Here is a 26,329-nt window from a genome sequence, read left to right as displayed (position 1 = left end):
CATGTATTCCCTTAACATTAATGTTTAATCTTGATAGTTGCCTTAAGTTCCCAATTTCATTAGAAAATGATGTAAAATAACATTCACATCCAAAGCATCCTTAGGATGAATCTTAAGCATATGAATTTGAACATCAACTCATAAGCCCGATAGAATCTCAAATGAAAATTTGGAAGTTTCTAAGCCATTTCTTCAAATCTATCATAGAACCTAAATTCATATTGGACCTTCTATTCATTTCCACATTATTCCCTGCATTTATTGTGTCCAATTGGGCATTTTGTCAAACATATCACATGCTTGTCTATGCTTTCACATTTTGAACCCAAGTCTACAACAACATTTTGGACTGTAAAATCTGATAAAAAGTTTTCTTCTTATGCTTTCACAATGTCAGTACCCTAATTTAAAATTCATAATTTTGCACAGGCAGAGTGTGCATCAGCGAAGTTTGTCAATTGTAGTCTTGCATCTGTCAATTGCATTTGCTTGCAATTTCTAATATTTTTCAACCAATTCATTTTCTTGCAATCATTTCATTGGCTGAGATGATATTTGAGGAGTTTTGTCATATAGTCGGATTGGCTTTTGGTGGGGGCATGGTAGGAGGATCCTCAATGAGGACTATTCAGGCCATGCAGCAAAAGTCACACAACAAAAACAACAAAGAACTGAGAAAATGCAAGATCAAATATTTGCAATATCATAGATGCATTGGCCAGCAAAAATACAGACATACAAGTATAATTATAGATCAAAATCTTGATTATCCTTCTTTTGGAACCTCCAAAAGTTATTCTACTACTTTGTTCCCTTTGTAAGGATCAATTACATCAATATATAGGACATTCTCAAGGCAACAAGTTGGCCAAGAAAGATGATCAACCCCAAGGTAAGAAAACATAACACCAAATATGGGTCAGGACCAAAATAATAAAAAACTCCTCCACCAAGATTTTAAATGGAGCTTGAACCCATAGGGAGCTTGACCAAGAATATAGCAACATCACTAGACAAACCAATTAGATTCACAAACCAAGGAAATGGTTCGCAATATCGAAAAACTCCAACTAGTCGTAGAACGCGGTGAACAAATAGGCCAAGCCAAGGCTCTGAGAGAACTCCACTGAGAAGAACCGGATTGAGATGTGAACCCAAAGTAAAATTGAACATGATTCTAGGAACATGTCAAAGCATGAGAAAATCAGCCAATTCAGAAGAATGTCAAAAGAAATATAGAACTTAAGTAAACAAGAACAAACTGAAAGGAAATGTTTTTAGTTGATGCAAGAACCTTTTATAAACTTCTATATCTCGCATGAGCTTTAATGGATGTCCATTCATTATCCAAAATTACCATTTGGCACAAGCAAAGATGAAGTTTGTTGGAATGAAACAATCAAGTGTCCCACAAGATGACATCTAGTGAAGAAGCCTTTCAAATATTTCACAAGCTTGCAATTCCCATTCCACATGCTCTAATAATGGTCAAAAGGTTATAGAACTCAGATTTACTCTTGCTAATGGCATTTGATTGATAATTTTTGAGGCATTTTCAACAAATTTAATTGTGAATATCTGGCAGCCATTACACACCATGAAACAACATAACATTTTGACTCTGGGATTTTATCAGTGTAACTCGGGACACATCCTTGACCTAAATTCCCATGTCCCGCCATCGAGGACATTTTTGAAACATGGAGACGGCCAGGGGACATCCCCACCATGTCCGCAATTTTTGAAAAATGCTAGGGAACATCCCAGAAACTTGGGGAGTTTGCCCAAAATTGTCATAAGGATGACTGGGGATGCCTTGGAAGTGCCAAGGACAAATAGGCGTTCTGAACAGGATAGGCTATATCTACACTTTAAAAACACATTTTCCTTTTATAAAACTCCTTTTTTAATATTATAGTGGGCCCTTCCTTCCAAGATTGCCCTATTATGCTTTTTACCTTTGGAAGTTGATTCTTGCTATTTGGGGTCCTTTGCTTAGTATTTGGCAATATTACATTAAGAATCGGTAAATTAAGAATGTTTGATCATGTTGCATGCTCATAATCATATTGCAAACGGTTTGCAAGGTGTTGGGAATCTATGAAAAGTGCATTACAGGCTATTTGTCCTAAGGATGACAAGAGATGCCTTGGAAGTCCCCAAGGACAAATAGGCATTCCGAACAAGATAGGCTACATCAGCACTTTGAAAACACATTTTTCTTTTATAAAACTCTTTCTTTTTTAATATTATAGTGGGCCCTTCCTTCCAAGATTGCCCTATTATGTTTTTTACTCTTGGAAGTTGATTCTTGCTATTTGGGGTCCTTTGTTTCTTATTTGGCAATATTACATTAAGAATCTGTAAATTAAGAATGTTTGATCATGTTGCATGCTCATTATCATATTGCAGACTGTTTGCAAGGTTTTGGGAATCTATGAAAAGTGCATTACAGACCTGCAACATGCATCTTTATGTCATTTTGTGGCAACACATCGGTGCTAGGTTGGTTTTATATTGATTTGGGTTCTTTGTGGAAGATTTAGTGAATTTTGAAGGTTGCATCAAGGTGTCATCTTAGTGTAACGGACTTATATCATGATTCGAACTATATAGCAGACATGTTCGACTTCGTATTAACATCAGCCCACTTACAATGAACTGGAGGTGTATTTTTTTGGGTATAATGGTGTAAACCCAATTTAGATCATTAGGGAATGCGGTCTTGAATGAGAAGAGCGTTTTAGTAAGTGCACAACCTGCAATCATGCACTCCATGAAGCAGCACTCCTTTGATGAATTATATGTGAAAGAGTCCATGTGCCTCGTTTGTATATCCAAACTTTCCAACGATTCACATGCCTTCGTATGATTTCCACCTATGAAGGCTTTTGTAGGTTGCTGAACTTCTATTCACACCCACTAATTGCACTTCCTTGAAAGCTGCTAGAAGAGGGTTAAAAGCTTCTGAATAGGGTTTTCAAAAGTTAAGTTTTACAATCCTCAAAAGTGAAAGTTAGGATTTCGGACCAAAATGTAAAAACCCCATCTGGTTACTCCTCTTTAATACACCAATTTTCTATGCAAATTTACTGTTTGATATTTTGTTAACATTCGGCAAGCACACTAATACCAAATATTGATAAACAATAAACAAAGTCAGGGCTATGAAAATCTATTCATCAAATTTCAGTCATGGTACAAATTGAACTATGATACCAACAAAGCAATATCATCATATCATTCACTATAAAAATATTGTGCAGATCACAATTTATTTAGAATAGAACTTTGAACCTAGTGATATAAAGCCAATCCTGGCACTGCCTTATTAAACAGCAAAACATAATGCCCAGCTGGAAAGAGAATGCAGCTCCAAGAATACAGTCCTCACAACAGTGATTTACAATGTGACGTCAAGTCATGAATTTGCAAACACACACCAATTTATTTCTGCCAACCATTGATTGCTGGTCACTCTGCACACTGTATTGATTCCAAAGATCTGCCAACTCGCAAATGTTTGTAGCAGCAGATTTGAAACGCCAATGTCTAAGGAAAAGATATGCAGCAGGTTTCAGCAAAGACGTGAGACAATGCAGATTGCACTCTTTGTGTTATTCCTCCTTGAAACTTCACAATCTGGCAGGAAACCAATGCTCAGCCTGACATCTAACAGAAACAATCTTTAATGCAGCCCAAATGATAAAACAGCAGTCCCAGTCTCTCCAATCGATTATCAAATCGATTTCCAGATGCACACAATTCAATCAATTTCATTCAAAACACCTATCTCTGTAACCACAGTAATCATAGCAAGAGATTTGATAGATGTATACCTCAACACAAATGTCAATGAAAGAACTCGGAAATTCTTCAAACCCTCGCCAGGTGATATCAGCATATATATATTATTCGGAATTATTCTCCTTACCTACAGGAATACAATAGGAGAAAGTTGGCCAATTGTATACTTCAGCACAATTGCCAAGTACTTTTCAGTTGAGACCCTTATACTTCAGCAAGGGTTCATAAGTCAGAAATCAAGAAAAGCCACAAAGGCACAAAAGCAAATGCATATTCAAGCATGTTTTTTCCCGATGAAAGAGCTCTCATTTATAAGCTTTTCATTTCAAAAGTTTTCATAAAATTCCACTTCATAAAACATGGAAGTTTTCCAAAAGAATGCAACACTAGAAACTTTCCAACTTACTTTTTAGAAATATCTCTTTAAGTCGTTATTATAATAATGCAAATCAATTAATAAATAAATAAGAGCTCATGTAATTATTAACCTGATCAACCGTAGGTGACAACCAACTGCCAAGCCATCCGCTGTGCTACTAAAAATAGCAACTGCCCATAATAGACTTACTAAAAATAGTAAGCAATCAACTGAGACCCCCAAAACACCCTGTTAGCTCACGAGGGTCACTATGATTAGCTAACTCAATCAATTGCACAGACTAGCCAAAAACGGGGACATTACACAAAAGGTGTAAAAGTTTGAGTCAAGGCTCTTCAAAATGCAAAAGTTAGAGTTTGGAACAAATAATCGTGAGATTAAGTGTTTGAGACTCCAGATGTGCAAAATTTATGGCTTAAGGTTGGATAAGCATGAAAGTTGAGGTTTTTAATACACTTTCGTATACAAAATGACTTGGAATTTTTTAATTTTGGGACTTCAAAAATCATGCGTAAAATGTTTGGTCCCTAGGATCACTGACAATAGCTCTCTAACACTCCCTCTCAGTATTTTTTGTCAAAATATAGTCTCTTGTTCACTTCAATCAAATTAATCTTCTTGGAATTCATTCAGTCACTCCAAATAATATTATAAATGCATTACAATGTGCATTTAGCAGTGTGACACAAGCACTGGAGGATGTCGGGACTTCGGGACAGGTTTCCATGAGGGGGAAAAAAGAGCTTCAATTTGGGAATGGTGGAAAAACACTCATGGGGGTCAAGGGGTGGGTACTATAATATATAATACATATAGTACTAGAAATGCTAGTTATGAAATGATGTATAATGGTATAAGAAGTAATAAATTATAATATTGAATCCTTGAACATAGCAAAATTGCAACATGAATATCCAAAATGTCGCAGAGATGATTACAATTAGTACGATATCAAACCAAGTACAAACTCATGTGCATACATTCATAAATATGCATATGTAGTGTGTGTGTGTGTGGCAGTGACCTTTAGGTTAGCCAATAAAGCCCCTTTCTATCACAGGCGTTGAAGCTGCAACTTACGCTTGCAAAAATCCTTGGTGGCAAGATTGTGGCACAAAGGTGAGGTGGTTTGGGGGACTTGAGAACACCAAGTCCTGACCCCGGGTGGAGTCCCCATATTATATTGGTATTTAGGGTTTTAAAAGACAAATCCTAAAAGGAAGGGACACTAGGAAGTCAAAACGTTCAAAATTCAGAACATCACAGACCATTTTCTCTATTTGAGGTGGCGGGCACCAGGGACCTTCCAAAAAGATCTAAAAATGGAAAACCCCCATATCATTGCCCCTTTGTGAAGGCATCACCAAAACTTTTTAAAAACCCACATCAAACAAACCACCAAGACCCACAGAGACATGTGCATAGCTTAATTGAAATGCACATAAGACGATCTGCATACTGGTGTATCTACAAAGACAGAATTTGGCTATAAATGGATATTCAGTGCTTTACACTGGGTGGCTTTACCTGGGGTCTTGTGTTTTTTTGGTACTAATTGGACCTTTGTGTTGTAGAACACATTGAATGAATTTTAAATTTTTCATGATCATAAACTGCCCCCCTCATAACAATAGCCATTAATTTTAATTGTATCCCATTAATCTTAAAATCTTAACAGAAATAAAAAATTGAAATTATATAAAGATCAACCATGGTCTTCTAACAAGGCAAGAACCTATAAAACAATGGTAAATTGTGAGCCTATTATTTGGGAGAACTTAGGTTTGACTCTACTCAAACTTAACAAACAATAATAATTAATCACACAAATTAAAATAATTAATCTTGGCTTGGCCTACTTCCCATCAAAAAGAAATCATAGTCTTGTATTATTATATCTGTGAAACTTTCATCAATAAACATGAGATGATGTTTGAATGCTTGAACTCTCTAGATGGTTGAAGGTCAAATCTATTTTTTAAGAGGGGTACATTGAACTAACAATAGAGGTTGTTCAGCCCGTAGGTGAACAGGAAAGAAACATATAATAACATATCAAAATAAAATACTATTCATCAATCAAACGCTTCCGTACATAACAGTAATGTTCCATACAATGATGCCAAATACGTAAGTGTTCACCACATTTATAATATCCGATACGGTGCTAATGAAACGACACAACCATGTCGGCACCGGTAACCTTTCCGCACCAGTAACCGTCTAACTACCCATTTTGCCATACAACAGAGGCAAGGGAAGACAATGGCATATATAGAGAATTTTATTTATCAGACTCCTAGAAACTGCAAAAAAAATGTCCCGGCAGCACAAAATATTAACCATCATCATATACCAGATACAGTTGGATTTTATAACATCAAAGGTGAATAAGGACACAAAATACAAATGGATTGAGAATGTTTTATTTATCAGACTCCTAGAAACTGGAAAAAAATGTCCTGGCTGCACAAAATGTTGACCATCATCGCATACAAGATAAAGTTGGATACTATAACATCAAAAGTGAAATAAGGACATAATACACAAAAGAATTGAAATTTGAGAATAATAAGAAGTGACCACTATGTCCATTGCTTAGTTAATAATGTTTTAATTTTGCATGGTGTATGAAGGATTTAACAAGGCAGACTTGTCTTTTCTGAAAAGTCTGTACTAATATGCTTGTACTTTGTATTATGACTTAATGTTCTACCCTTTTAGGTTTACATGCTTGCTCTGTTCATCTTCACTTATGTGTTTAGCTGCTTCTTCTCTTTTGTTACTGATTATAACTTTTGAGTCCCTTTCATGGGAATTAATTACCTTATATCTTTTGTTCTAGAGAAGATGAAAGACCATTCATATTCTGGCCATTTGTGTGAGTATTATTTGAGGACATTGATATTTGACAATAAGACATTGGAGGAACACATGAAACACATGCAAATACTGCTGGCCATACTGCAGCAACAGACCGCCTTTGCCAGGAAAAGCAAGTGTGCATCTAAAATTCAAAAAAGTCTGTATTTCAATCAGATGATCAGCAAGGTTGATGCAGAGATAGAACCAATCAATGTGCAACCATCCAAGAATGGCCTGCTTTGAAGTCAGCGACATAATTACAAGGTTTTTTGGGGTCTTTGTAGCTACTAAAAGAGGTTTACTGAAGAGTTCTCACAGCTAGCTTTGCCATTGACAAAATTAACCAAACAAAGGGCTTTACATTGGTCCATAACAGCACAAGCATCGTTTAACCATTTGAAGAAAGTAATGTGTATGGCTCCTATTCTTTGTATATTTAATTCTGCACTACCTTGTATGTGGGAATGCTTCAAAAGGACTTATGGTTTCCCTTATGCAAACACAGTGGCCCATATCACTTTAAAGTAAAAACTTAATTAATATAGATTGTAATTTATTTACATATGATTAAGAGGTGTCAGCAATTATGCATTGGCCAAATTGAGGCAATATTTAGTTTGTGGAATCTTTGTGGTTCCGAGGACCACACAACTCTTATTACAATGTGATCTGGAAAGAATAATATAGTAGCAGATACACTCTTCCTGAGGCCTGAATTATTGGTTCTTTCTTCAACAGAATTTTAATGGAAGGAAGTGTTATTGGTTAAGTATGCTAAGGACCATATAGCTAAAGGGTTGATTGAAGATGCAATTGTTGGTCCAAACAGGGATGAGAGGTACCATGTAAAGAAAGATATTGTTTTATATAGGGGCATAAATTTTGATAGTGCTAGCATCCAAGTTGCAAAAAAAATTTGCAGCATTCCACAATTCTCCTTTGTTGATCATTGGAATTTTAAGAAATTATAGACATGTTCAGAATAAACAAGCTTGGGAAGGTCTACAAGTAGATGTGTTGCAACATGCACAAGCGTGAAGTGTGCAAAAGGATGAAACACAAAACAACTTACCCTGTGGATCTACTTCAGACCCTCCCCATTGATGCAGAGGCATAATTGAATGCATTCCATCTCATGTTGCTATTTGAGTTGTTGTGGTTTGTCTTGAGCAAATAAGGCCATTTGAGACCCATTTTAGAATGTTTAGGTGGTGATATATCAAAGCTGCAAAAATATTGTAAAGTTACCAAAATTGTTGTCAAGAAGCAAAATGTTGTCAAGCAAAGTAATGTCAAAGTTGTCATTTTGTAGACCCAGTTGTTAAAGGACAGTTTGGCAGTTGTGGCGGTTGGAAATCGTAAGTAAAAAGAATGTATGCATAAAAACCAAGATTGGAGAGTTCACTATGCTTTCATGGTGCTCAATGCCTCATTAGCTTTCCTCATTTCACAATTATTGTCAAAAGTACAAATCCTGCCAAGACGGTCCGCACTAAAATTAATGGTAGAATCCAATGATTTGTTCTGCAAACCAAAACTTCCTTCAAAGACTGCACACTTAAATCATTTTACAAACTTCTTCCCCAGTATATTTCTATAGACACTAGCCTAGTTCTTACACAGAATCAAGAACCAAAATCTCAAAATCACTTCTATAATATTGAGCCTTGGCAGCAAACTAGCAATATATTGAGCTGGGCCAGGAAAAATGCCGATTTGTAAAACGAAGTATTTCTCATTATGGATCTACAGCAATCAGCCTGCCAAGCAGAATCTCCTTTCAAAACCTGCTCCCCAATCATCTTTTGAGATTTATCCATACTTTTTTTCTTTCAGTTACAAAATTGCCTGCAAAAAAAACCATACTAGATCTAGCAAGGAACAGTTGGTCTCAAAGAGAAAGTCAGCATATATTATATCAAACTAAGTCTCAGAGCTCGCAATACAATACATCAATGAACTAGGTCAAGAATTATGTTAACACTGTTAAAGAAAGTATTTTATCATTGTTAATCCACTCGAATGAAAAGCTAGCTAGGTCAATTGTTTTGTGAATTTCCACCTACGTAAACTTTTAACTAAGAAATACACCAAAACTAATTTCACAGATTAAATTTAATAATTAATCTTATAAGACACAGTCTCGGTGTGCAAAAATCTATGAAAACAATAAGATAAAATGTTAAAACAAACACGTACTTTCTCATTGTGAATCCAGAGCAAACGAAGCACATTCTACCTATCAAACCGATCAGAAGTGCAAATCTTCCACACACAAATAAAGCACAACCAAATATACTAGCAATTTAAAATCACAATTAAGGGTTTTACAAATGATTGGCACAAATAGGGATTTTTTCAAAGAAACAAGCGCAAATAAGGATCTAACAAAGTAATACGAGTAGGGAAAGATTCTACAAAAAATGATAAGCATACGGAAGAGTTTGACACAAATAATGAGCGCAATTATAGATCGTACAAAAGGCTTTTACATAAATAATAGGAGCAAATTAGCATTCTAGCAAAATATCAAGATCATAAATACGGATTCTACCTACCAAACCACCGAAAATAGCAAATCCTCAAGATTTATACCAGGCACAATTAAAAATTCTGAAAATCTTCCAGGCAAATTACACAAAATTGAAGAATTAAAAAACTTATTCAACCTGCGCAGAAGCTCCACGAGGCTCGTTCAATATAACTTTGTCGAGGCCATGGGCGTCCTTTGCCATCTCCACGGAAAACTTGTGCTCCGACATCGCCAAATGCCCCATTCAACGAACCCTAGATCTACAGCAGATACTTCAATTCACAGCGACATTTATGAACCTCGAATATGCCAAATAAATATACTTTCCGACTTATACGCAATAAATATACCCAGATCCAAGAGCTAAACAACAAATCTGCACACCTGATTAGAGATCGACGCACAATGGCAGCTTTTGGTCGATCGGACGAGAAAAGGTTTTACTTTCCTTTTTCGCCTTTTTAAATGGCAAATTTTATTCAACCACAGGACCTGGTATACAAATAGAAGCAGACAGCTTAGCCACAAGGAGATTCGAACTTCTGACCTTAACACTGGTGAACAATTGTCATGCACAAAGAGACAAAGTCGTATGAAAGCACCGTGGGTCCCACAATGGACGATGAATAGCCAGAAATGACCGTCTCCCAGTCGTTTGCCGTTAAATGTTTGACTTGTAACGGTTAATGGCAGTTGAATACTCTCGAACAAAATACGTTGTCTATTTGTTTATTGATTTTTTATTCTTTATTACTAATTTATCGTTTGTTGCTAATGATTAGTGTAAAATTGTTCTCTCGATAATTATTGAATGGCTATTAATTTATTATTTGTAGCCCCATTTGGAAAATACTTTGTTTTTCTGAGACGGTTGTGTATGCTACCTACCACTCGCGGTTATTCGTTTGCCCTTGGAATTCTTTACCCACATTTTGTCAAAGACATCAAGAAACTTCCATTTAATTTAATTAAAATGAATAAGGGAAAGCTACTTTTGCAAGGCATTCATATGAAAAGACATATGATGGTGACCTAATTTTTTATTTGCTTATTTTTTGATAAGTAAATATGTATAGAGAATATTTGTGGTTGTAGAATATGTTTTATCATATGAAAGAATTTTAATTGATAAGTTGAACATGTTCATGCTTTATAATAGTTCTTGATTTCTTTTTTTTCCTTGAAGTTGAGTTTATTTATGTAGTGTCTGTCCCTAGATCGCATTTATGTTATCATTGTCAAATTCTTTTAGGTTGATTATATGCATTGATTAGTTTAGAGATATCGGATTTACAATATTATGATATTATTCCATGTGTTGGATTACAAATATATCGGTTATAATTGTTTAGTTGATTTCATTTCACGTGTTGTTAATGATGTCTTTATGATTCCTAAATAGTAAATGTGGGTTCTTTCATAACAATGTTCACATGATGTCATTAATGATGATTATGTCTATATTGATAGAGATGCATTATTATACCTGAGCATTAGATGTTAGACTTGTGATTTTTATGATACTTACCCCATACTTGCATGTGTATGGTGCACGTGTTTGTTTTATGTTTCTGTCTGACATGTTTGTTGTGATTAAAGGAGGGAGTCGTAGTCATCTGCTAGTCGGGATCTACACGATGCACCACTCCTTGCCATTGCCTGTTTAGTTTAGATATATACATGTACATGCTCGTCTTTTATGCAGGATGCAAGTATCGGGCATCGACTTCCTTGAATTGCTAGGATGAGCGTGCCTAATTACGAATACTCAAATGGTGAGAATGGGAAGGTAATGATCAGGTCCAATCCCAGCCATAGCCTATAATACTTGTCCTGCAAAGAGGACTCGTAACAGACTATCTACCCTTTTTAAAACCTGTGAGTCTTTTGTGTGTATGTTGTTTTATGAGTCTTTGATGAATTTTCTATTAATTAAGTCCAATTAAAATATTAAATTAATGTTTTAATTTAATGAAAAATTATTATGACATTTTAATATTTAATTATATTTAATTGATTGAGAAATTAATTAAATAAAAAGAATTAAAATTGGAGATAAAATTTATAAGAATGATTTTTTAACGTGATAATATTTATTTAATTTAATAATAATATATTTAGAGCTCTCTTTTTTAAATAAATGCTAAATATTATTATTATGTAAGTTGATAAATATTTAATTAATTAAATTTCAAAAATTATATAAAAAGTGAAAAGAAATTAAATTATGAAAAAGATTTAAGTTCGCATGAATGAATTTAAAATATAGAAAATTAATTAAAAAGATAAAATATGTGAACTTAATAAAAATATTTTAAAGTGCACATGAGATTTAAAAAGTTAGTAAATTAATTTAAAGCGAAGTCAAATGGAAACTTAAATAAAGTAATTTAATAATTCATTTGACGTACATGAGAGGAATAATAAAATAATATTTTAATTAAAAAGTAAACTAATCGTGCATGAAAGAAATAATTAAATAAAATAATTATAATTTTAGACTGGTGGTGATAGAAACCCTAAAAGGCAATTAAAGTTTATATTAGAGTTATTCGGGTCTTTATTGCACACACAAGTTTCAGAAACACAAGTTTTGGAGAGCAACTCGGAGGGCTTGAGAAAGAAGAGAACTTTCATGACTTGAAGGATTGTGTTTAGGAATTTTTATTCAGCTGTCAAAGTTAAGCATCAGAATCAGGTAGGTTCTTGAGTTTTCATTCACTCAGTTAGAATTATCTTATTAGATGATCCTGTCTTCTTCGTGTTTGAAATCAATTTCTCTGGTTTTTGTTGCATGAATCTATCGCTCTCTTGTTCTGTATCTATGATATTTGTACTTATCTATATAGTAAGATTGAAGAAAAAAAAATCAATTAGAAACCCTCGTTCTAGATGAAAGAATTTGAGAAATTAAATCGGGGTAGGGTTTTGGTTGAAAGAGAAATTTCAACAGAAAATTTAAAAATTTAAAAAAAAATTAATTGATTGGTCGTAATTCTCTTATTAGATTAAGGCTAGAATTTTGTATTAAATATATATATATATATATATATATATATATATTTTAAATTGTGTTATATATTAATTATGAAATTAATATAAATTAATTTTTTTTAAAAAGAGAAATGTTTTTTTTTTTTAAATGTTATTGATTTATGTAATTTAAATGTTTGAATTTAATTATTATTAATTTTTAATAAAACTTAAATTAAAAATGTATATATATTAAAAAGGAGATTGCATTATTTTAAAAGAGTTTTTAAAAAGTAATATATATTATGTACTAAATGTTAAAGTTTTTAAATAATTAAAAGAAATATGTTAAACTTACTTCCCTTACCATACCATACCGTCCGTAGCTCTCAAAATTCTACCTGTACCTGCGATGAGCAGGGGGCATTAATAAAACTAGCGGTCTTATAATAGAGCCGCACGACTATATGAAGGCAACGGTATTTATAATATGTGATGCATGTTTGTTTTAATATAAGTTTTTCTTTATTAATATATAATGTTTAATATTAAATTTTAATTAGTATCAAGGGGTGCGCCGATAGGTCATAGTTATAAAAGCAATATTAAGAGAAATGTAATATTGTGGAAGGGTTGCTTGTACCATTCAAATTGATTCCAATATTTAGAGAAATGTTATATTGTGGAAGGGTAGCTTGTACCATTCAAATTGATTCCAACACATCAAAAAATGTTGTATTTGCAAACACAATCAAAATAAATATAAGAGAAACTAAGCTCATAACTTGACACACATTGAGAGAAAACTAGTAAGAGTTGTTGAGATTGGATGAGGTTCTTTCTTCAATAGAAGAAGGTACAAAATCAAGTTCATTATCTCTACTAGTCAAAAATCGCGACTACACAACACCTTTAAGTTGCACTAAAAGACTCCATAATCCAAAAAGAAATAATACTAATTATAGTAAATCAAATTTATAAAATTATGATAAAAGTCTAATTTATTTTAGAATAATTATAAATTATTGTGGTAAAATTAAAATATTATTTGATCTTATGCTAAGGAATATTACTTTTAAATTTTCATACAAATGAATATTCTTTACCAATTTTAAATTTGTTAAAAGATATTAGAAATTATTATTTCAATTATCCTTATAATTTTTTGAAGTCATTCTCATTAAATCTTAGAACATAAATCCATTTGATCGACAAATTAGTAGATCATTGTGGGATAGGTTGTAGTGTTTATATTATTTGTTTTATCCCATAGATTTTGGCTTTTGCTTTAGCTTTCCAGACCTACCTTACCCAACCATACTCACCCCACCCACAACTTCTTCATTCTTTGATATGTTTGACATGAAGCAAGGAGTCATGACCAAGGATGGAGCACTAAAAAGTTTCAAGAATTTAATTAGTGGGAAGACCTTGTCTATGCAAACTTATATGTTTTGATGACCCATAATATGTTTATGGAAAATAGACAAAATTGCCATTTGGATTGCATGTGTGGAGAGAGTAGAGACATAGATGTGTGGGTTATGAGGGGTCCATCATTGACTTGTAAAGTGTCGATGATGGAGGAGGAGAGAGTGGATTGAATCTCAATCCCATAGGACACTTGTTTCCACATAAACTTATGAGATGACTGTCCAACTATATCCCACTAGTAGTTTGCTTCAAGGGGCATGGACTGGTAATCCCCTACCACAAAAAAAAAAAAAAAAAAAAAAGGACAAAAATGGTAGCACATAGAACTTGGCCTCATTTCTATAAGGATCCAACTTATGTGTGTTATTCTCCATTGAACCCTTCTTTTCATTGCCCCATGTCTCATTCAGGACATGAACTATTCTTTTTGTTAAGGGTGTATATATCTCATGTATTCACATCATTCATGGGGGGGATGGTCTCTCCAAATATAACCCCTCTACTACTTCCAGATGACTTTTGCTCCCCATTAATTTCTTCATTTCCCAACACAAAGTGCTAGTGCTTATGCTTTTGCAAAATTCTAGCACAAATTCTTTCCACTCACTACAAAATCCCAACTAGAGAAGCGTGGGAGAAGCAAAAGAGAATATAGTGTATAAAAAAGATAGACAAAGGTAGAGGAGCAAGGGATTGAAGAAAATGATCGATCAAAGTAAATGATAGATTTAATGTGTGAATGACTATGAAAAGTATGTATGTCAAATGAAAGTAATACTACGAACTAACGTGTATGGTGACCTGGAGGAGCTAAGATTGTAGTTATTGTTGTGATCTAATTGGATACGACCCTTCGACTTTAAGATTTGATGGTGATAGATATCACAACAAGAGACACAATTCATCGAAGTTCCTAGCTAAAGAAGTCATATTTTGAAATGGGATAAAGTGGAGATGAAGATAGAGGAGGGAAGGAAGGAGTGAAATAATAGTGGTTGAGAGAGACAGAGATAGGAGATAAATATAGTGAAGAAGTTGTAGATAGAGAATGAATGGAACACTTTACTCAAAAAGGTGAAACACCTGGACTTTGGAAGAGGTCAATCATCCTAGTACTATTTGAGATGTGTACACCTTATTCAAATGTTTTTTATGGAGGAGAAGACATGTTATGTAATTCAACACAGAGAGGAAAATATTTGACCATGTGCAACTCAACAAACAAATGAAATGAAATTTGTGACTATATATTACTATATTTAAATACTTGAAACAATTGATTATGAGTAAGTGCAATTGGCAAGAATAGAGTCATTGTTCACAAATTGTCATCGTCCTTCATACCTACATGCCAAAATGGGAGCTTTCCATTTAGCATGTCAGCTTAGATAGGGCGAGGGAATAATCACAAAGTCTTTGAGACTATATATCATCAAGGCATTTTGACAATGGTTAAACTTATAGCCTTATCTACTTGTCTTTAATGCACCAAGTATTGTGTCATGTATGTCGTCTTCTCTTCCATGTTTCTACATTATAGATAGAGAGATAGAGGATTTATCTAGAGAGGTAAAAGAGAGAGAAAGATATATTAAATATATTTTGGTATTGTTTTATTTGTGATTGAAAAGTATATTAAATTCTTTAAAAGTTTGTCTGAAATGCATTTATAATTATATATTAACCATCTCTTATACAATTATAGAATATATAATATTAATATAACTAAAATATAATTTTGAAAATGAATTAAATAATTTAATATTAAATAAAATACAATATACAATAGTCATAATTTATTTTATGACAAATATCATGCATAATAATAAATAGTTTTCAGATAAAATACACATGAAAATATGATATAAGAATAGTTATCATAATTGTTTTAGAATAAATTTAGATAGTAAAATGATATCTATTTTAAAATAAATGTTGTTTATTTCATTTTAAAGATAAATATAATTATGCATTATTATTATTTTAAAAGTTGATGCAATAGAGTTTGGTTTAATCATAGATAATTACAACTAAGAAAATATTAGTCCTAGTTTATCCTAAACCTAGATCTTGTAATATTCAAATGACTAATATAAAAATTTTATCTCTTATACATTTTTAAATACATTTTAAATAAGATCAATTTTGATTACTAAGAAAAATCACAATGTTGGGCTTACTTACACTGCCAATTCAAAACCATTGACAGTGACCTCCTATGACAAACAATTTTTTTTAAATTTAAAAAATTGGTCATATATTGTTGGGTAAAATTGAAAACAGGAAAAGGGACCCACATCCCCGTAAAGAGTGGAAACCTTGCCAAAAAAACTTTCCACGTTTTGTAAGTGCATGTGTCTAGCTGGCTAAAACCTTCCACATTTTCAACTACATGTCATATCTTATAAGAAAAAACTATACTTACCCATAAATCTTCCCTATATCAAACTTTTATTACCATAAATTAAATTCATTATCTTAAAATCTTTATTTCACTTCTACCAGAAACAACTAAAACAAATAAAATGAAATGAAAACAAAAAAATAATAGCATACTTTACCTTTTAAAAATCATAACTTTTTCCATAACTAAGAAATTTTAGCAAATCTCTTCCGTTAAATAGCCTTAAAATGACTTTTTTTAGACAATCAAATAATTTAATTTTAAAAATATGTATGAGGGAAGGGAATGGAAAATTCATAAAGAAGATTTTGAATCTTAAAAAATTTAGGACTAAATTTTTTTAATCTTCCTTCCTTTCAGTAGAGCTAAAGCGAAAACAGCTTGCACATCTAAGCATATCAAAGAATGTATATGCAATCTATTCACATAATGTATATGTGCTTTCTATAAAATATTTAATATATTTGAAAATAAATTTTCATTTTATTAAGACATTGAAAATTCATGTTCGCATCCACACATATATATGTTAGTGTTTATGGGAGGAAGAGTTAACAAAATTATTCAATGACCCTATATGTAAAATGGAGATAAAATATAAAGTTAAGGACAATAAATCATCACTTCTCACCTATATATATTTTATATACTATTAGTTTTTAATGAATCAAAGACATAAAATATATAGAATCCGTAGACATTGATGGGATCCATTCTCTCATTAGTATTATCAGCAGTTGGATTAAAAAAATAACTCCTCACTTTGATATAAGGAAACCCTTCACTTTAATAAACTCCTAATTACAAGTCCTAGAGTCTAGCAACCACAAGAAATAAGAAATGTGAACAATTAGTACGTGTCAAACCATTCTTTGTAGAACTGATCTGTTCCTGCCATGTCTCGATGCAATTTCCCCTATGTGTCTTATTGAACTTCTCTATTCATGTTCCATATCTACCTTTCCTATATCACCATTTTTGTGTGAAAGAGGAATTAAAGGAAAAACAAGTTTGCAATGCTCGCAGAGGGAAATAATGGGGACTGTATCATTGAGGTGCCTCAATATTGCTATCTTTGCTTGAATTTTTTCTCAAATGTGGTTGTGTAGTGGAAGTGGAGGATGGTTCATCTGGTAGAGGGACAATTGGAAGAGATGTGGAGTGGGGGAAAAGTCATTCCTTTGCCCCACATGCAAATGTCTCATCTTCTAAATAGGTTCAAGTTCCAATTTCACAAGCAAAGCTTGCACAAGTTGAGGCAAAAACACCTCTGAATGCAGCTGCAAATCCAACTTTGAAGAAGGTAGAGCTCCTTGCTTTTGATTCACTACTCTGTTTTTACTAAAGCTGTTAAGAGAAAGCTACTGACCCTCATTAATGACTACATTCTAGTTCATAAATACTAAATACGGAATTAGGGGCAACCATATGCATATATACTATAATAGTTCATGTGCATGGCTCATTTTCAATAAAGCTCTCTACTAATCGTCAACATTTAATGACTTTTTGTCTGTAAAACATTAGCTTCCAGTTTCACATCTATTGAACAAAATGATGCTGACTGTCCTCAAATTTATAAACCTTTTTATGCCAATAAATGATTATACATCTCATAAATCTAACTTGATGCAATTATGTACCTGTTTCATCTTTTAACTTGACATTTTAGATTCCTAGAATTATCTAAATTCGTGTATTTTCATTGGAGTGAATTAGGACCTTGATGATTTTTCTTTTGCTATTGTATTCCTTCATTTATTTCTCTCTTACAAGATGCATGCCTTATTTAAAGCTTAGTCTTAGACATTATTTGCAGAAACAAATAACCCTCTTTTAACAAACGTCTTCAATTTTTCTTTAACATTTGGAAGCCTTCATTAGATGCCATATTATGCAAATAATGCAAGCCTTAGGTGCCAGCAACCAAACTATAGAATGGACTCTGTAGTTTGTTCCTGATTGAAATTATTTGCCTCACTACTTGTAAAACTGCTAATTATAATTATTATATTTCTATAAATTTAATAATTTAGAAATTGAGTGAGCAAAGAATGAACTTAATTAAGAAATTGAATGAATCAGAAATGATAGTAATTGGAACATGGACTAACATATGCTCTTACCATCATCAGAAAGAGATGATAAATGTTCCCAATTTAGAGAGAATCGATAAAAAATTCCTCCCCCTATACCAAACATTAAAAACATGACCGAGAACTAATAAAAAATTCTCTCTCCCATATACCAAAAACTATGATAATGGCCAAGAATTAATCAAAAACTCTCTCCCCTATTGCAAACATCGAGAATATGGCCGCACCATAATTGCAAAGGAATGCTGGAATGTAAAAGATCTTCATCCAGCTATTTGGATCTGAGAGATCCATATGGGCAGCTTTAGCTGACTCAAGAATCTGACTAGTCAAGCTCACATCAACAATTCCAGCCATGGTGCCAGCGGTATTAGAAATCCCCATTACAATCCTTGCATAACGAGGAGCAACATCTAAGTGATTAACAACAAAACTTGCCCTTCCAAGCACAAGAGATCCAAGGCACATTGAAGAACACATCACAGCTCCCCAAGAACTTCTCAAAGTGGGTATCATCACCAAAGCACAAGCAGGAACAAGAAATCCTCCAATGTTGAGCCATTTTCTCATATGTGTCACAGAAATTTGCCTTTTGGTAATCATATGATCAGCAATCATTCCACCAACATTAGAAAACACAAACATGTTCGAATAGGGCAACATCTTAGAAGAACCCATGTTGTGAAGGCTCAGATGAAGGCCCATTTCAAAGTAGGTAGGAAGCCAATTCATCAAAACATAAAGAGCATAATCAAATGTGAAATTGTTCAGAACAAGAGCCCAAATGCGAAGACTCAACAAGAGATCTTTCCATGGAATGGAAACATGGATTTTCTAAGAACTACTCACATTTTCAATTGCAAAACCATTTCCGTGATCCTTGTCTCCTTTTAGAGGTAGAAAACCCAAATCACTTGATTGCCCAAACCCTAATGGGGAAGCTTTTGGATGATCTAAGCGAGGGGGATCAGTAGCACAAACAAACCAAACAAGTGCCCAAATAGCACCCATGGTCACTTCCACCCAAAAGATTGCCCTAGGTCCTCTAAGCTGAACAATACTAGGCAAAACAAGCATTCCTGTCGTGGCCCTAAAATACATTCCCGGTGTAGTCAGAGAAACATATCTTGACCTTTCATGGGGAGGAACCCATTGGGCCAAAACGGTATGAATTGAAGGAAAAATGAAACCCTGAGCTACACCTGCAAGAAGACAAGCAATTACCAGTGTTTTAACCTGACACAATTGCCGTTGTCAATGACCAGACCATGAATGAAAGCAGAAGAACCCTTCTTCCCCTTCTTGCCCCTATTCTTTGCGCAGCCCAACCTTCAGGAACCTGTGAAAGGGCATAGTTGTAGAAGAATGTAGATAAGATTAAGCCCTTTATGTACTGGTTTATACCAACTACATCTGTGGCTGTTGTATATGTAATGGAGAACCCTACTCTTTCAATGTAGCACACACAGGTGCAAGCAAATGTCAATCCAACAATCAAGTGTCGTGTAGCTAACCTTCTCCCCATTGCTCTACACCCGTTTTTCTGAATCTATGAGATTATCCAGCTCTATCCACCATCTTCAGATAAGCAGTACAGATTACGCGAGAGTTGTTGAAGATTGCAGATATATAATAAATGGAGATTAGATATGATTCTTGATTAGATATGATTCTTGCAGTTCAAGATTTGATGTACAACTCACTGCAAACCATGATCAGCAAACGATTTACGGGCAGCTATTTTTCAACGTGAGACAAATTCCGATTGCAAGCAATCCCAATGGGAAAGCCTATCGGCTAATAATGTTTAATATTAAATTTTAATTAGTATTTAATAAATACATTTTATTATTTGTTTATAATATTATATATTATTAAATTTAATAATACATTTATTAGATTATTAATTAATATTAATAAGTATTAATTGTTAAATAATGTTTTCTATGAGGTTTTAATTATTTAATAATTAATGAATATTATTTATTAAATAATTATTAAGAGTTATAATTAAATATAGAAATTTAGATTATAAGTGAAGCTGATTCGAAATTAATGTTAATCATAATTATTGTTGGGATTATTAATGATTGGTAATATAGCTAAGTCTTGTATAGTTATTAACTAATTTAATTAAAAATAGATTAATTGAATTTAATTAATGATTAATATTGTTTAAGAAAGATATAGAGTGATTTCGTTATTATTATTAATAAAATTAATTTTTAATAACGTAGTATTATTTAAATATCAATGATTATTATTTTAATGATTTAAATAAATGATTACCCTTGATTAATTTGGAAAAATTGCTTAAATCAAATAGGGGTAGTTTTGTAATTATTTAAATATAGAATTGGCTTGATTGCAAGGGTTAATTGCAAAAAACCTATTACTTGAAACATACATTGAACACAAAACTAAAACTTTACTTTTAAACCAATTGTGTATTTTTTTAATCGAACCCAAACTATGAAACTCGGTTGTTTTGTTTGTACAGTCTATGCTTTGGATTTTTGGGTTGATTAGATGTCGACCAATCTAGGATGTATACCAGAGGCTTTGTGAGATTTCTTTTATATTATTTATGTGACTAGATGTCATGATGTGTTTTGTGATTCAAATTGAAATTATATTTATGAGATTGACTTTGTGTAGCATCTATATTTACTTGGGTTGGGAGTACCAGCTTATTTTCAGGTTGCCTATTAAGGAACAGAGTTTGATCATTATGGGTGTTGTGGTATGGGACACAATTGTGTTTTTATGTGCTTAGGAGAGGTCGTCTAGGTACATGACTTGGGAGTGGCTTGCAGTAGGGATCTAGGACCCAAAGTGGTCAGTGCCAGGGTAACCTAATGCAAGTTATGTAATAAGTGATAATCTAGTAATTAAAACCTTTTGGGGGAAAACACACTAAAAAAGATAAGTTAGAGATATTTGATCCAATCATGCCTTCAGTGCTCGTATAGACTAAGGATGGAAATGGGATGATTGCCTCGTCTTCTTGAGAGGGCTTTCTGGTTTCCACATGTGTCATGTTGAGGGTCTGGGGTTCAGAGTAATCAGTCCAGGGTAACTCAACGCTTGAGGGTCTGGGGTCTATTGAGAGACCAGTCCAGGGTAACTCAAGCAGCCATGTGATGACACTCCCTAGTATGTACCCTGAGTCTCCTCTGTAGATTTTGTGTACCTCTAGTGGTGTACTTATTATTGGATGTGTTTATTGTGGTTACTTACTTTCATTGATGATGATTGGTGATTCATGAATGATGTACTTTTGACATGTGGCTTTTGACTTGAGGTAATTATCTTTCGTTGACTTGATCTTATGATCTTGCTATTCAATTTATACTTGTTCATGTATGATGTTTGATTATGAGGTGTTGGTATTGGATTGAGTGTTCTTACTTTTGGATTATTTTATCTTCTTGAGTAGTATGTGTTACCTTAGAGGCAGTTTTGGCTATTAGGAATTCCATGCCTAGGAATGTTTTATGTTTAATTAGTTGTATGAGGATCATTCATTATCTTCCCTACACGGTGGGAGTGGAAGCCTGACTAGGTAACCATGCGGTCAGGAGGTAGTGTCTTCTTACCATTTTGGTTTTCCCTCACATTGCCAGCTGTTGGATGTTCGTTGTAGAAGATGTACCTTTATCATTCATATTTCTTATCTCAGAGACTTCTGTTCAGTTAATGTAATAATTCTATAATGTATCCTGATGTATTCTATTTATTCTCACATACCCTGCGACATGTGCAGTGGATGTTATCTATTGGATGTACTTTCATTGTATTGTTTATACGTATGCATTTGCTTATGCGATTATGTATCTATTATTTCTTTGTGATCATGAGACATTGTACTTGAAACTTAAACTAATTAGTTTAAATTTCTTAAATGTGACTCAACATAAAGGAACCCTTGAGGAATTGAAACTGTATTTGTTATTGTTAATGTGTATTTGATGTGTATGTTCATATTGAGTAGGGCATTACAATTTACATAAGCTTGTCATGGAATTTTAGACATTCGTAATGAGATTTTGTTTATACTTATGTAATTGTCTTATGAGAATGTTCTTGGTGGTTTTTCCTACAAATTGTTTAAGGCTACATGATATTTTATTATTCTAGACCTTTTGTGAGTATGTAAAGAAGTTCTTCATAATAAAACCTTAAGTGATGTTATTGACTAAAGAAATTGATGAGCTATTGTAATACCATTTCATTCGTGTATAATCTTGTTACATTTATCCTAATTTTAAAAACAATGTCTATTATGTGTATTGTTAAACCTTTTACTTGTTGAAATGATAGGTAAATAATGTGTTTTAAAGTGTGTATTTACATGAATAGATTTTTGGATTGTTTGAATATATATGTATATATACATAAATACACACACACACACACACACACACACACATATGGACTTTTATGTTAAATCATCTATAGAATCTAAGGTTTAAGCTCTTTAGACCCCTTTAGAGCTAAGGAGATAATTGACTCCAAAGAAGATTATGAGCTTCTGAATGGGTTATGTAACCATAGGATGGGTTGTAGTGCTCCATTATGCTATTTCAATGGATGAGTTGTCCTCACTAATGACAGCTTGAACAACTTCACTCCAATTATTGACTTGATGATGCAACACAAGATATGGATTTCAGATCAATCTTTTAATTTTTCTTCTAAACAACTTAAGTTTCTCTTGAAGGAAATTTCCATTGAATATGGCATTAATGTATTTTAACGTGCTTTTGAAATGATTGCTCTATTAAGAATTAAAGTCCACACACAACTTGGGGGGCTGAGTCATTTGTATCAAATTAAACTTATATGCAAACTTATAAATCTTGACTCCAACAATTAAAACAATGATGTGTGACAAGAGAAAAATCAAACACCATAATAAAATGATTTGTTGACCAGGGAAAGCAGTCATTTTGCAAAATGCCAACAGTAGAAACTCTTACAAATTTCTCTCTTGAAAAGCTGATCAATTTGGCCAAATCCAAGGTTTCAGATGGTTATTTTTCAACCTGCTAGATAGCTCAGTTGAAGATAAATGTGAATGTTCACAAGGAGGCCTTTGTTGGTACTTTAATCTGCAAAACTTTTGAAGATACAATCCACAGACCAATGTATTTTTTGTATTTTCTTATTTTAATGATGAATGCAAGTTCTAGCAATACAACTATATGAATTCCTATTCTAACCACATGTTCAAAATCAAATGGCATAGATAGGGTAACAAGAAATTTAAAGGAAATTGTTGAAAATGAAATTCCTAATGGACATAAATCATAGCCACAATGCTTTTGCGAATTAAATTTTTGAAAGTAATCAAGTAAAAAACCAATGAAATTAAGAGCAGTGTGTTCTTAACTCCATTGATGTGATCATCAAAGGGAAAAATGAAAACTGTAGGATGTTTCACAACTCATCAAATCGTATAGCCACAGAAAGTGCATGCATATGAGACAAATTGTTATGCAAGAACTTGAAGGTGACCATTTCTTTAGTTTGTCACAATAAAGGAATTTGTTAGTGAATGACAAACACTTGAACTAATTGATCACATGAGCATTGACATTAACATACAATAAAACCATTGGCTCCATTGTTTCTTATGAACATAAAATTCACAAAGAAAATGTGCATTCCAACAAGAAACACTACACACATAATGAGAGCACCAATAACATACTTTATTGCATCAAAATACTAGCCCTAAATACATATTACATCTTAGTATTTATAGGAAACTCCATCCTTAATGCAATTTTTAGATCTAGGGCTTTTTCCTTGCAAAAAACATGTTAAAATCACTAATTTTAAGCAAAATATGTACAAATAGACTCCTAACTAGGTGTTAAGTAGGTGTGCACTCTTTATTTTATTAATTACATGGTGCATGGACCTTTACATGACTCAAAAACTCATAAAGAAGAAGAAGATAAGAAGAGAGAAGTTTGTAGACAATTTGGGAGTCTCTGGTACTTGTTTAGATCCAAACTCGGACTCCACTGTATGTCTTTGTCAATTAAACTGTTGCCAAAATGCATTTTTGATGCATGAAACACTCAAAAAATGGAACTAGCACTTAATTATTGATACCACCTCAACTGATCAAAACTATTGACACACCTTAGTGTTTGATGCACCTTATGAAAAGTGCACCTCAATGTTTTGCACACCTTCGCCATAGTGCACCTTTGGGTGGCAAGACCAATATTGACAAAAAAATTCTAAGTGTCAAAACTTTAATTTCCAACATCTGGGTTTTGTGACCCTTCCACCAAAATGATGTTTGGATGTGTTGCTTTGAACTTTTGAATTGTGATGGTAATTTATTTAGTACTTGGAAAGTCCAAAGACTCATACTTAGTGCATACTTCTTAGTGATAGTCGTTGATTTTCTGCTTGATTTTTACAAAATCTTCCAGCTTGGAATCCAACTCTTTTAGTGCCTCCTCAATCTTGAATATACACCTAGTATCATCTTTAGAAGACGTTGTTTCAAACAATGCATGGAATTTTTGCACGATTATTTTGATTGAAGATAGTTGAGTTCTTGAATCATCTCCAAAACTTTCCAAGTTGACAACACAATAATATTTATTCACCTCGAAAAAGTGTTCCAAAGCCTTGTCCTTCATTTCCTAAATATCCTCGTAGAGTCCAATCATAACCTTATTTCTAGCTACTATCTTCTTGATCTAGTCATCTATCTTGTTTAACTCCTCTATCAAATATACATCTAGTAGCATCTAATATCTTTGACCCTTAATTGTCCTTAATGCTTCCAAATCATTGGTTCAAGTGGCCACCTCATCCAACAACCGAAAATCTTCTTCCACTACTGTAACCAATCTTTCAACATTCTTTTGAATATTTTGGAGTAGGTTCATGTTGCCTTCAATTATGTGTACTCCTCTGTCCTCAAAATTATGGCACCATCTTTGACACACATCCAAAAATAAGCTAGTGGGTGTTGGGGTTAAAGCTCATTTGTCAAGGGCAGCTACTAGAGTGACCTTCTTTACATATTCTTGTAGTAGATCATTCTTCTTTCTTAACTCTAAAATCTCAGCCTCATGTTCATCCAAGTGTCAAAACACTTGTTTAAGGCTTGTGGTGGTCAAAACTTTGGTTGTATCTTCGGTGGCCTTCCCCAACACTATTTCCTTCATCTTAAAGTATTTAGAAGAAATTTCCTTGACATCTATATGGGGAAGAGGAATAGATATATGTCCTATTAAATCATTACTTTGATTCCTCATGACAAAGGCCAATTGCTTAGGATCACCCTAAATGGGTGTTAATGTCTTTACTACCTTTGCCAACACCTCCAACCCTTCTGCCTATGTATATTCTATGTACCTCCATTAGCAAGTCAATAAATCTCACTCCAACCATGCTAGAGTAGTGCCCATTGGAGACATATAGTATCCTAATGATAAGGTTGTCTTTGAAATTGCCCTTTTGCCCATGTCACTCCTCTCTAAGCTCTTCTCCATTCTATATGGTTCAACTTCCTGAGTGTTTATTGTTGTCTTTGGAGGAGAGGTTTTTTATCCCTTTACAAGTGGTATCTGTTCCCTCTCTCTAGTGATTTTTCTCCCTTTGAAACCTCATTAGTGTGGAGTTAATGGAAATCATCCCGCTAGCTATCTGACTATCTAATTTAGTGATTTGTGGTGGTTTCTTTCTCTAGTGGCAGAGGAGGAGGAGGTGATGGTATTCTTCTAGGGGTGGAGGTTGTATTCCTATTGGTCCTTGTACAAGTGGAGGCCATTGATTCCAATCCTCACCCAATGATTCTCTTT

The 26,329-nt window shown here is 33.4% G+C and overlaps 1 protein-coding gene and 1 pseudogene across 6 annotated transcripts in view; both read right to left on the bottom strand.

The window, feature by feature from the left end:
• The window catches only part of LOC149559506 (putative glucose-6-phosphate 1-epimerase), a 72,915-nt gene extending 62,811 nt beyond the window's left edge, over window positions 1-10,104 (bottom strand). Inside the window, exons 1-3 of one of the 6 annotated variants that reach the window (XM_089833415.1) lie at window positions 9,969-10,104; window positions 9,721-9,856; window positions 3,840-3,934 (exon numbers count right to left, since the gene is read on the bottom strand). In XM_089833415.1, coding sequence (XP_089689541.1) covers window positions 3,840-3,934; window positions 9,721-9,828 — 203 coding nt within the window. In that variant the 5' untranslated portion in view covers window positions 9,829-9,856; window positions 9,969-10,104. The remainder of the gene's footprint in view (window positions 1-3,839; window positions 3,935-9,720; window positions 9,857-9,968) is intronic. The other 5 variants (XM_089833414.1, XM_089833416.1, XM_089833418.1 and 2 more) reach the window with 5 other exon arrangements.
• Window positions 10,105-18,668: 8,564 nt separating this feature from the next.
• Window positions 18,669-20,896, bottom strand: LOC149559505 (putative anion transporter 5; annotated as a pseudogene).
• Window positions 20,897-26,329: the final 5,433 nt, after the last annotated feature.

Source organism: Cupressus sempervirens, chromosome 5 (assembly GCF_028749045.1).
Source record: "Cupressus sempervirens isolate cs-2001-9-10 chromosome 5, ASM2874904v1, whole genome shotgun sequence".
NCBI lineage: Eukaryota > Viridiplantae > Streptophyta > Pinopsida > Cupressales > Cupressaceae > Cupressus > Cupressus sempervirens.
Note: the sequence above shows the minus strand (reverse complement) of the source record. Positions and strands in the feature narration are given on the sequence as shown.